This window comes from Electrophorus electricus, chromosome 5 (genome assembly GCF_041902795.1).
Source record: "Electrophorus electricus isolate QZ-2024a chromosome 5, ASM4190279v1, whole genome shotgun sequence".
Lineage (NCBI taxonomy): Eukaryota > Metazoa > Chordata > Actinopteri > Gymnotiformes > Gymnotidae > Electrophorus > Electrophorus electricus.
The window spans coordinates 8,859,195-8,872,159 of NC_137501.1; the positions used below are offsets into that span (position 1 = coordinate 8,859,195).

A 12,965-nucleotide genomic window follows, 5' to 3' on the forward strand; every position below is an offset into this window, starting at 1 on the left:
GTATCCTGAAGTAGTGACACTTTACAAGGTTGTAGTGGGATACTTGGTCTCGAATCTGGATCATGAAAGAGATCCTGACTGATCATGGCACAGCAAATCTGTCACGCACTTTATGCAAATTATGTAATATATATGGGAATTAAGTTGATTCAGACTAGTGTCTTCCACCACCAAACAAACAGATGGGCTAGTCAAACACTAACAAAACTGAAGCATATGATTCATACGTTGGAACACTAGAATGCTAGGTCATGGGATAAATGGCTAGGTTTGCAGTGCATCCATGGGGTTCTTCCCTTTGAATTATTGTACAGGGAAAAGCCTTGAGGTGTCCTAGATATCATTTTTGAAAATTGTGAACAGAGACCTTCCAATAGTAAAAACAATATTTAGTATGTTCTCGGCCTAAGAGCAAAACGCCTTTCACTAGGACACTTAACACAAGAGAATTTACTCCAGGCTCAGAAATGTCAACCCCGCACTTATAATCAAGGCTTGAATATGTATTTAAGTATTCAGACCCTCCACTTAATACTTGGTTAAATAACCTTTGGCAATAATGTAGCACTAGAAGTAGCACTAGAATAACTTGAATAACTATTGGAGAGCCACCAAGGAGAAAACAAAAACTTAAGAAGCGAAAGGCACAACTTTTCTGAGAGGCTTTTGAGAAGCTGGAAAGAAAAAGACTCACAGGATAGCCCTTGAGGTTTCTACACAAAATGCCAGTTTTGTCATTTACCAGTACACTGAACAAAAACTGAGCACCAAGGTGCTAGTGAGCTGCTATTATTAAGTAAGCAGGAGGACAGGTGTGGCTAATTGCCACAATTACCTCAGAGCCACACTGTGCCTCCCTCTGGTGACCAAAGGTGGCCTAGCTCTTGGTTGAGCCAATACAGTTTTACACTGCAATGTCAACTGGCTACTAGTGCTGAAATTAGCTAACTAAACATTTTGTATCTTAAAACTCTTATTACTGCTGACCTATCCTACAACAGAAAAGAAACACTATCTATCACACAAATTAGGCTATTCTACTCTTATTAATCGTTCTGTGCAGTTCTCTACATTGGAATACTAATGCTGTTTTTTGTAGTAGAGGCTTGAAATCTGTTTCAAATAATTTTAATCATTGTTCTGTGCTAAATTAATATTTATGTTTTATGTTCCCATGTAATAGGAAGTGTAAATGTACATTATTGCAGAATAACCTCACAGAGTTTAATCCATTTGTTTTCATCTACCAGTGAGGACTGGATAACTGTACATTCACCCTTAATAAAGATAAGACCAGCAATTTTAAGTAAAATAATTAGATAAATAAATAAATTCTAATATTCCTAAAAATATACCTTACATGTGAGCAGCTGTCAAAAAAATATATGCACAAAAGAGAAAATCCATTCCACACTGGCACAGAATGGCACAATGTGTGGTAAGCATCTGTCCCTGGCAATGGAAAAAAACCTCAAGTGTCTTGGGATACATAATAGGTTCCTAGGAGCCACTAGAGTGCTATTTCCACCTACCCTGGAGCACACCTACTGTGACTGGGGTAGCACTTCTTGGACTTGTGGGCTGCACCTTTAGTCTCCACCACAGTGGAGTCAAGAGCACTCCAAATTTAGAGAAAGGAAAACATGACATTCCTCTATCTGAACTGCCAAACTCTACACTTAGAAGACAGCTCCAGTGGTTTAATGAGCAGTTTAATATTTTTCTTCTGTGTAGGTTAATAATTTCCCTATGCTAACATGCCTGATAAAATTTATTAAGGCTTATTCAATTATTAATCATTGAATAAGCCTTATGTTGTAGGTAACATGCCTAACAGCAGGTGGCAGTACCACCAGCAGCACGCAGACCTTGCATCAATGGAAGAATATGGGTGTGTCCAATAGCACACAGAACACCATGGTTTAAATACCCTTGACCAACAGAACATCATTGTCTCTGGTTTTTCCCTTCCACTAAGGTTAGACCTCAAAGAGAGGCTCTATCACATATGAGTGTGCACACATCAACATTCACTTTCATTTTTCTCCCTTTTTACACACACACACATACACAAAGGCAAAATAAATCACCATCTTGCTTCCTATTAATGTAAATATATTGAATATTGGTGCTTTTGTTTGTCTTTTCACCAAGTTACAATATCATTCGAATGCTAATTGTTGCTAATATCAACAAGAAGAAACAAGGAAATCAGTTATTTAAATCCTTCAGAGATTAAATCATTAACATTACTTTCTTTGGCTAAAAATTAAGAATTGTGATGATTTGAATTTGATTACAAAACTGTGACTGATTTATTAATGAGACTGATTATGAGGCATAGTAATCATGTTTATTTAAGTGGGTAAAACCCCCCAAAATGTGTTTTAGGAAGAATAGTCCAGTATGAGTTTCTGTCCACTGAATCAGCAAATCGGATATTATAATTTGCAAACTAATTTCGTATGACACGTTGCCCCATACCACATATTTAATTTAACATTTCACATAGCACTCCATTAGAGATTAGTCCTGATTTAGAATTTAGGTAGATTATCCATCTTTGGAGCCTCTAAGTGCTCAACATGATTCAGTGCAAAATGCTTGGACTGACATTTTAATTTTTAACAGATAAAAAAAAATTGCTTGGATCATACTTGGGTAAGATCTCTATATTAGCCAAGAACGCTGCAGTAGCAGAACATGAAAAAAAGTAATCCTCACTTTTTAATGGGGGTTAAAGTAACATATATGTAACCACTTATTGTTTTCATATATTTAATTTAAGAATTATTTTCTATCCAAGGCCATTATTCAGCAATACTTCTATCGTTATTTATGTATGTATTAATCTGTTCATCTATCCATCAGGATTTAGAGTGAAAAAGTCACAAACTAAATTACTGCACAGTGTGCTGAAAAAGACTGTTCTAGCTAGTCCACTTTACCTTTAGCACCCATGCTTCGCTGATTTCAAAATGGTTCACAGCTGACATTTGGGTCATGGCAGTGTATTTCACAATGTATGCAAATAATGCTTAACTTTCATCCTGACATTTGGGTCATGGCAGTGTATTTCACAATGTATGCAAATAATGCTTAACTTTCATCCTTGTGGAGGCAGACAACTCCATTAATATTCTGTCCAGTAGCTGGTGGTTAATTTTTTGGTGTAAATTACCATAAACACAAGCTACTTTATCGAAGATACACTGAAGTATAGACAATATTAGCCCATGTGCCTCCTGATCAGTGACGCTCTCAGAGTTTAGTTCTAATCCTTACACATGTGATCCTGTTAAGACTGGCCTTTGGTACCATCTGGATATTAGAGCCAGGGATGTTAGAAGTTAAGTCTACAGGGCATTAGATTTCCAAGACCGGAGTTGGGTACTCTTGAAGCTATTTTAACAGAATGACCACCTCTTTGCTGTTACACTCACATCACACTTAGGGAAATCCTCAGAGTTTGGTAGAAAGTAGCTGAAGTTAGCTATTTTAAAACTCTGTAGTCAAAGATGCACAGATCTCCCATTCAGTATTCTGGTTAAGCCATGAAGGTTCAACATGAAAGACAAGCAAGTACAGACACCTCCTTGTTCTGATAGGGTGGATGTTGGTGGTTCATATGAGTACACAAACCATTGCAATCTTATGTAATTGCAATCCTACCTTTAAATTCACTAACAAATATACAAGAGCTGAGATTGTCCCTTCTACTCTTCTTACAATGAAACCAATCCTGGCTGAATTTCACCATTACGCAGACACGCAATATCTGAAGTTTGGGAGAAAGTCGAACAGGATAATCAGCACTCAGACTCTCAGCAAAAATTCAAGAAACACTTTGTTCTTGCTGTCTTCATATGAGCACAGGCCAAAAGCAAACCATTGCTCTAGTGACTTAGACTACACTTCTCCCTATCCACTCTCCATTCTCTTATTCATTACAAGCTGAAAATATATTTGGACAACAGGGGTGAAAGTCCTCAGTAAGACAAACATGTTGCTTCATGTTTGATGAGTTCTTCACCTTTAGTATCAATTCAACCTACCTGTTTCATCCTGCCCTTGTATATTTATAATGATGGTCAGTGTAGGTGACCAAGAAGTAAACTAATGTATGTGCTATGTTTACATTTGATCTTCCATCATATGTCAGCCCCAAAATAGCATGAGTTTTTGTGAGAAAGATTGAAAAGAGCTTTATTCTCTGAGTTTCAGGGATATGTGTGTATTTTGGGACCCACATTCAATCATGTCTGCTGTACAAAGTCAGCTCTTCAACAAACACTGCACTCATTTACAGAAGGCTGCAAGTGTGATTCAGCACTAACCCTGGGTGAATCTAAAAATAAGGTAATTTTTCCCCTTGAAACACAGTTATGCAATCTGGCACAGGGCCATTTAGCAATAATTTGGGTCACAGAATAGATTTGCTAAAAACTGGGGCATAACACTGAAAATTGTAATTACAATGCAGAACCCCAACTACGTATTTGATTGATTCGCTCAGAGGAAACTACATTTTTGTCAAGGTACAAATGACTGGTGTGTGGGAGGAGTAAACGGTTTGATGTTTTTGTGGCAAAATGAAAAAGAAACAAAGAAAAGAAAATGTTCCTTGAGTATTTTGTTTTCAAAGCCACATGGGAATGAACTGAAATATGATGATAATTATTGTAGCTTTAGGTTCCACCATGGTGAGCCCTTGGACTTGATCACCCATCACTGCAAAAAATGAACCTCCATATCCAGGCAGCATGGAGGAATTTAAGAGTAATTTGGGTGAAATTGAAAAGCTCTGAAAAGCAAATCATTCAATTTAGTGAAGGAAAGCATAAGTATTTATCAGCTGGGTGTCCAAAAAGCTCTCAGGAACTACTTCAGAAGCATGTGAGATGTGTTCTGTTTGACATTAAGACCTCAAACTGAGAAATGTTTTGAGCATTGTTTATTTTTATAAAAACTCAATGAGAGACTCTTTTTGAAGATTTATTTATACATCAAATGTATATGCTTGTGTTTTTCTGCAGACATACTAAAAACAATAAAAAATATTTTTAAAAATCTGACTGAGATTGAGGAAATTCTGACTGATGAAGTATCAAACCTCAGAATGAATCAACGTTTTAACAAATCATTCAGTTTTCTTTTTTTTTTTGCCATGCAATCAACATTCAGACACTAAAAAGAATCTTAAAACTATTCTACAAAACCTTGCTGTCCATGGGACAGCCAGGTACAGATGGTTGCGATTCCTGAATTGTTTTGTTGTTGTAATATTTGAATTCTTATAGTGGACAGCTATTAGATCTCTAAGAGCTTTGATCTCTCAGCAAGTCCTGTGGTCATTTTGTGTGATTAATGTATATTTCATCGTGCCAAGCTTCTAAGAAGAAGTGCTCCTTCTCTCCTTTTTCATCTTCTTTTGCTGCATTAGCAGTGTGCTAAAGCAGTCTAATTATCTTCCAAAACCATCAATAGAATTTACATGTGCAGTTGTATATGATGTCTTTCACCATATGAAAAGATGTCAGAGGTCCTTTTCATACCATTTCTGATGTGTTAAAACTGAAAGTGTGGTTTTGTGGCTGCAAGCGATGCTAGAAAGTTTTCAGGAGAGGAGAAATGTGCTTTTATATTTTCCACAGGTCTTGCCTTATCATCATTACGTGCTCCACCTCACATCGACCTCGTAACTTTCTTTGTAATCTTGTAAACGCTGGTTCAAAGGAAAACAACTGCACTTTAAAAGAGACTAGAGTGGAATCTGATGGGCCATGGTAAGGCAAAGCAGCAGGCAAAAAATATTTATGTGACACTCTGGGCCATGATGTCCTATGTTGGAGAGGAGCAGATTACCTTGCATTTTAATGGACCAGAAACATCTGCTGAAGTTCAGGTGTGGTGGAGCTGCCTGGACACCAAGGCCATAACTTAAAATAAAAAGCTACTTAGGCAAGGGGTGCTCATACTGTGGGTTGCTGAGCAGAGTACATATAGTGACACCATTACTGGGCATATTTTTTAGCAACACCCTTTGCTTGGGTACTTGGTACATGTGTGGGTTACTATTAAAAGCATGCTGACAGGTCCACTTCCATTTACTGCAGTTGCACTGCAAATAATCAGAGCAGACAGAAGTTATTTAGAATTGCCCCCCTCAGACTCTGGGTAAGGTCACTGGAGCCAAAACAGTCAGGTCTTATTTTTAACAGCACCTCAAGGAAGGAACTCTGACAAAATATTAAAGGGCAATTCAAATGGTTTTGTAACTCATGTGTGTCTGTGCCAAAATTCTGTTTGTACAGAAATATTTGCTCAACTGTAGGCTGTTATTTTTTTGTTTCATATGTGCCTACTCCATCAAACACTGAACGGTGCCTTCTACATCAAACAGTTCCTGAGAAACCAAAAATGAGGACTCTAGCTCTCAGTTTTATTTCTGCCATCATTGTTCTAAGTATGACAGCGAACAAAGGTATGGAAATTTCATAAATATGATTACGCTTTATTCACAAATGTACATAGTCACGGGACTAAAACAGTAGTGCTTTTACCTTTGCAAGGCATGGCAAATGGTTATTTTTGGAGAACATTACTTTTGCTTTTAACATTTGGATCATTTTCACAAATGTTTTCACAACATCTCTGCACATTTTCCTTTTATGACTACAACTTTTACATTAATATAACAGTTTTTACTAACTGAGGTATTACCCAAAAAAAAAAAATGCTGCAGGTAGGAAGTTTTAATGCTGAGGTGGTTTTCCAGTATCTCTTGTTCCCCCCACCAAATCACACTTTAAAGAACAAAACCACTTAGGAATGGGTTTCTCAGAACAAACTACCACTGATGCTTTATCTTTACAGGCAAGAACTATGCACAGGGATATATATGTGAGGAGTGGAATGTCATTGGAAAAAATAACTTCAGAATAATGTATGTATGCATATTCGTATTTAATAATGTATGCTTCCTTTTACAAACATAAATCCTGTTAAATAGAACAAAAGAGAGAAAAAAGTTCACTGTGTCTGTTGTGAATATTTAAATGCATTTTTTTTAATTTCTAAATTAAAGGTTAATATTCTTTGCATTTGTATAGTCTTTACTTAAAACGTTTGCATAAAACTGGGTGAGCCTAATCAGTTGGTACACTCTAAATATTTCTAAATAATATTTCCAAACTTTGTTTAATATTCTGAAGGAGGGTTAGATTAGATTTGATGTCCAAAAAACACCCAGCAAACCAGTTAAATTGATCTCTTAGCTTTGTCTGATTGAAGCAAACTGGTCATTTTCTCCTCAGTGCAGGAAAGGAAGCACTTCTGCCCGTCTCCTAATATAATATGTCATGGAATGATAGACCAGTTGAAGAACAGTAATTTGTGAACAGCCAACAAAAGGCCTCCATCTTAAACATCCTATTTCTCTGGAAACCATGTGTACTACAGTGCAATTTTTACCTCTCTTTCTCTCTCTCGCTACATATCTATCAAGCCATATATACATATTACTCATATGTTCATGTACTTGCACTATAAACTTTAAATCTGACCATTTACATATTGGTTAAATACAATACCTTGCAAAAATACTCACCCATCCAGATTCTTCACATTGCATATTTATTGTCTATGCAGAAAGAGTAAGATATACTGGTTGCATATTTAACCTCTTCACAGCTCTTTAATGTTGAGTAAAAAATATTTATTCCATTTACATGATACATTGATCACCACAATGACATAAAGAGTACACAATGTATGTATACAATGTATACAATATATCATATCCACACATGCAATTACTGAATTGCTAATGTGTGATCATCCAGTCGGCTATTGACCCTTGCAGTTCTACCACAACCTCAGGAACAGATTATGTCTTTGGAGCCCCATTCCCAGCTCTTCTATCACTGTACACACACACACATGTTTACTGTATAACTGTTTGTGTTATATGGGTATAATAATTGTACTCAGTGGATAACATGTAGATATCATACAGGAATTACAGCATACTGACAAACAGCATGTGTTCTATTCCCAGAGAGAATTGTCATACTGATAAAATATATAGTCACTCTGAATAAGAGCACGTAAATGTAAATTTTAAATTGTGTTTACAGTCACTGGGTAACATTAAAAGCTATGTCCATAATACATTTGCTTAATTCATATTGTTCACATAACCTTGTGGTGGGTCCAAAGTTTCCCCAAGCCTCTTGTGCACAGAAAGCCAAAGCCCTGCTGCTTTACAAACACCAGATACTAAATGTTGTTTCTCCATGCAGTAAAGTGACTTCCCTACTAGAAGCTGGCCTCATATGTCTTCTTCACCTCCTGTATTAATAGAGATATCAGAGTCTGCAGGCCAGAATCTTTATGCAACCAGTATTTGTTATTTCTTTTTTATTAATCAGCCTGTATGTGTGTCTCTATGAAAAAAAAAATTATTAGAAAAATGTATTAAGGATGAATCTACAATGAAGGATCTGTGAGTTTGAGCATTACAGAATTTACAGCATTATGTAAAATTATCAAACTATAACCATCATGTCACACACAGATCTAGGCTCTGGACCGTAATACAGAAAGCAGAGATGGGGAAAAGGAAGTAGTTAAGAAAAAGGAGATGTTTATTTCATAGAGGGAGTGTATTTCAGGAGATGACAGTGCCAAAATAACAAACAAATCCTGGAACGAAAATAGTGCAGATGTCTTATCTAACAGAATAAATATATAATATATAAATAAACAACAATTATCTGCCCTAACTCTCTGAACCACAACAGAAGACAAAATCCCAGAAAGCACAAAATAATTGGCATCACCTCCCTATTTCCCAAACTACAACAAACATATAATGACAATAGTTAAACAAGTATTACATACTTGTACACAATTATTTAGAACAGCAGCCAAGTTCAATATGGGGCAAAATCGATGATCACATATGGTGTGTCAAAGTCAGGGTCAATAATAGTTAATAGTAATAATAGTCAGTGTGTACCTTCCTTAGTCAAAAAGGACACACAAACAGAAACGATCCACCTGGGGTCGTAACAAAGATAAACGTGACTGAAAAATAAAATGCAGTATTTTAACACTCCAAGATATAGTAATACATATGAACTATGCTGGAGAGAATGTGGGCTGGAGGTGGACTTCACACTGTAAGCGTTTGGGGGTAATCACAAAGCGAGGTGAGGGGTTGAACGCAAGTGCAGTGAGATTTTATTAAACATTAAATCAGGAAGAGACATACTGAGACATAGGTGGCACAGATGAAGCAAGAGGCGAGGTAGAACAGACTTGTTCTTTATTTTCCATTAGGAATGCAATAATACGAAACCACTCTAAGACGAAGCGTCTTTGTAGTATTAGCATTGCACCAACGGGCACTTGAGGTTTCGACCGCTAATGCGCAGCACTGTCTCTCTATATAGTGACAGGTAATGAGGAGCAAGTGTCTCCTGTCAAAAGGCAGGTGAGCGTAAACGGGGCACGTTAGTGGTACGGCCCCTGTCTGGAGTGGGTGTGTCCCTCGCAGTAGGAGACCGGCCTACCGTGACTGAACGCCCAACCCCCCCCCCCCCAAGACCTCGGCAGGCTCCTTGAACATGGCCGGCCCCACCTACTCGGGGCAAGCTTCAGCAGGTGCAGCCTATGGAAGGAGGTAACAAGATCAGGGTCCAAAATCTGGGAGGCCGGAACCTAACTGCGCTCCTCCAGGCCGTACCCCTCCCAGTCCACCAAATATTGTAGTCCCCTCCCTCTCCTTCGGAAGTCCAGCAGGGTCCGCACCCTATATGCCAGGCCCTCTTCTGTTTCCAAAGGTGGAGGCGGGTCACCCGAGGGTCTTGTGCATCTCCTGCCAGGTCCGTTCGCTCTCCTTGCACCATCTCTCCACTGCCAGCTGGTCTGACACGGGGGTGCTCTGGGGTATAGAGGCGGTTAGGAACCTAAAACACACTCAAATGGGGTGAGACCAGTTCCCATGTGGCGCAGAGAGTTCTGCGCGTACTCCGCCCATGGGAAGTACGCGATCCATGTCTCTGGGTGGTGCTAACAGTAGAGGTGTAGGAAGTTACCAAGTTCTTGGTTCACCCTCTCTACTTGCCCATTAGCCTGAGGGTGATAGCCGGATGTTAGGCTGACCGTGATGTTCAGCTTACCTAACAGATCTTTCCATACCCGCGATGTGAATTGGGGGCCACGATCTGACATGATGTCCTCAGGTAAGCCAAACTGTCTGAATACCTGGTGGAATAATATGACTGCTGTTTCTAGCGCAGTGAGCAGGGCTGCTAAAGGGACAAAGCGAACCATTTTATAGAACAAGTCAACGATCATCAGGATGGCGGTATTGCCCTCTGAAAGAGGTAGGTCCATGACAAAGTCCATCGTCAGGTGGGACCATAGTCGTAGAGGCGTAGGCATGGGCAGAAACTTACCTGCAGAAGGAACTCATGGCATTTTACTGCAGGCACAGTCTCACCACCTCCCTGTTCATCGCCGCCCATCAATAGCACGCCCCAATCAGCTGTGCGGTGCAAGTGGCGACGGGGTGTCCTGTCCCCAAAGATGTATGCACCCATGTGATGAGAGTTCCCTGATGTTTCGGTGGCATGTAGAGGTGATTAGGAGGGCATTGTGGATGCGGGTTGGCTGCCTTTATTCATTAGTCCAACTCCCACTCTAGAGATGCCAAAAAGCATGAGGGAGAGAGAACAGGCTCCGAGCTCATCGACAGGGCCTCCGCATTGTGTTGCCGGGAGAGTGCATCCGCTCGAGTGGTGTTCTCCCCAGGCCTATAGGTGACCCGGAACTGGAACCTGGAAAAAAAGACTGACCACCTAGCCTGTCTGGCATTTAGTATCTTGGTGGTCTGGAGGTATTCCAGGTTCTTGTGGTCCATATACATGGTAAAGGAATGTCGTGCTCCTTCTAGCTAGTGCCTCCACTCCTCGAGGGCGAGCTTCTTGGACATCAGCTCCCTATTCCCCAATGCCATAGTTCCTCTCTGCCAGACTCAGTTTTTGGGAGAAGTTATGCGATAGGCCATAGGCTGCCTCTTTTTCCTGTATGCTGAGATAGTACAGTGCCCACTCCTATGTTGGAGGCATCCACCTCCACCACAAATGGTCTGTCTGGGTCAGGCTGTCGTAACACCGGTGCTGTTTAGAAAGCAGTCTTGAGATCGTCAAATGCCTTCTCTACCTCGGAGGTCCATTTGAGCCTTCGGGCAGGGCCCCGGAGCTGGTCTGTAAGGGGTCTTGCTAACGAGCTGAAGGATCGGATGAACCTCCGATAGAAGTAGGCAAAGCCAAGAAAACACTGTAGTGTCTTATGTGTGAGTGGTCTGGGCCAAGCCATCACAGCTTCCACCTTGCCTGGTTGCATGCGTACACTCCCTTCCTGGATGATGTACCCCAGAAAGTCCAACACCTTGCAGTGGAACTCACAGTTCTCTAATTTGCAGTATAACTGGTTCTGTAACAGGGTTTGTAGTAAGGCCCACACATCTTGCACATGTTGGTTCCAGGAAGGAGGAATAGATCAAAATGTCGTGGATGTAAGCGACGACGGATCTTCCCAAGAACTCCCTGAGAACCTCGTTAATGTAGGCCTGGAATATCAATGGAGATGTGGCCAGACCGTATGGTGAGACCAGATATTCATAATGTCCTGTGGATGTGCTGAATGCAGTCTTCCACTCGTCCACTCCTTGACCCGAATTAAATTGTAGGCACTACGCAGGTCTAATTTTGTGAAAAACCAGGCTCCTCTCAGCTGTTCCACTGCTGCTGGAACCAGGGGGAGAGGATACAGGTACTTCACTAGCAGTTTGTTGAGTCCCCAGTAGTCCACACAAGGTCTCAGGCCCCTGTCCTTCTTCTTTACAATGAAGATTCCAGCTGAGGCTGGAGAGCTAGAGGGGCGGATGTACCCTTGTTCCAGTGCCTCCTTTATGTACTGTTACATTGCCCATTTCTCCTCTTGGGAGAGGGGATAGATTTTCCACCTGTCGGGTACTGCCCCCTCCTTGAGGTTTATAGCACAGTCCCAGTCCCGATGGGCCTTCATTGGGCTAAAAACCTGCACCAAGTCCACTCGTGTGGAATAGGGACCTGCTTCTCGGCTCCGGGACTCTCTATCCAGGTCACCGTTAGTGTCACCACCTTGTTCGGGAAGCATCTCCGGCTGCATGAGGGAGCCCACTGCAGGATTCGGTTCTCCATCCACTTATCCTGTGAGTTATGAGTCCTCAGCCATGGAAGACCTAGTGTGACAGAGTGAGAGAGGGAGGTAAGGAGGAAAAAGGCGATGCGCTCCGAGTGTCCGTCTTGGGTGACGAGGAGAACACGGGGAGAGACATGAGTGATATAGCCAGGGCCTACAAGGCCCCTGTCCAGGGCTTGCATGCTTAGCGAAGAGGGTAGGGCGATGGCTTTGATTCCTAGCCTCTTTGTGAAACCCCAGTCCCCGCTGCCCGACACTTGTATGACACCTTCAGTGGGACCTTAAACATAGAGCGAGATTGGGGACAACTCACCACATTGTTGCCTCTTCGTTGGTCTCCCCTCCTGGGCTGTACCCCTGCTGCATCCAGCTGCTTCCAGCTGCTCCTCAGGGTTGTCGGTCTGCTTGGCGGGTCCATGCACCGGTGGGCTAGCAGGGGAGGTCATTCGTACCTCGGGGCTCACGGCCAGGTGGTTGACGTACTGGCCGAGAGTCTGTACCATTGATCGAACTTCCACGATTTCCTGCCGTTGCTGCTCCAGCGCCGCCATCTGGGCAGCCACCAGGTGAGCCCAGTCAGGGCTGCTAGCGTCGCTTCCTGGCAGCTGCGCATTCTGTGATGTAGGCGGCACAGATGAAGTGAGAGGTGAGGTAGAACAGACTTGTTCTTTATTTTTCATTAGGAATGCAATAATACGAAACCACTCTAA

General features: G+C 41.2%; 1 protein-coding gene across 2 annotated transcripts in view; it reads left to right on the forward strand.

The window, feature by feature from the left end:
- The first annotated feature begins 6,108 nt into the window (after nucleotides 1-6,108).
- gc (GC vitamin D binding protein) overlaps nucleotides 6,109-12,965 on the forward strand; it is a 35,349-nt gene continuing 28,492 nt past the window's right edge. The window contains exons 1-3 of one of the 2 annotated variants that reach the window (XM_081714123.1): nucleotides 6,109-6,177; nucleotides 6,404-6,484; nucleotides 6,877-6,946. In XM_081714123.1, the coding sequence (XP_081570249.1) occupies nucleotides 6,421-6,484; nucleotides 6,877-6,946 (134 nt within the window). In that variant the 5' untranslated portion in view covers nucleotides 6,109-6,177; nucleotides 6,404-6,420. Of the gene's footprint in view, nucleotides 6,178-6,208; nucleotides 6,485-6,876; nucleotides 6,947-12,965 lie in introns of those variants that run through there. The other variant, XM_027028705.3, reaches the window with a different exon arrangement.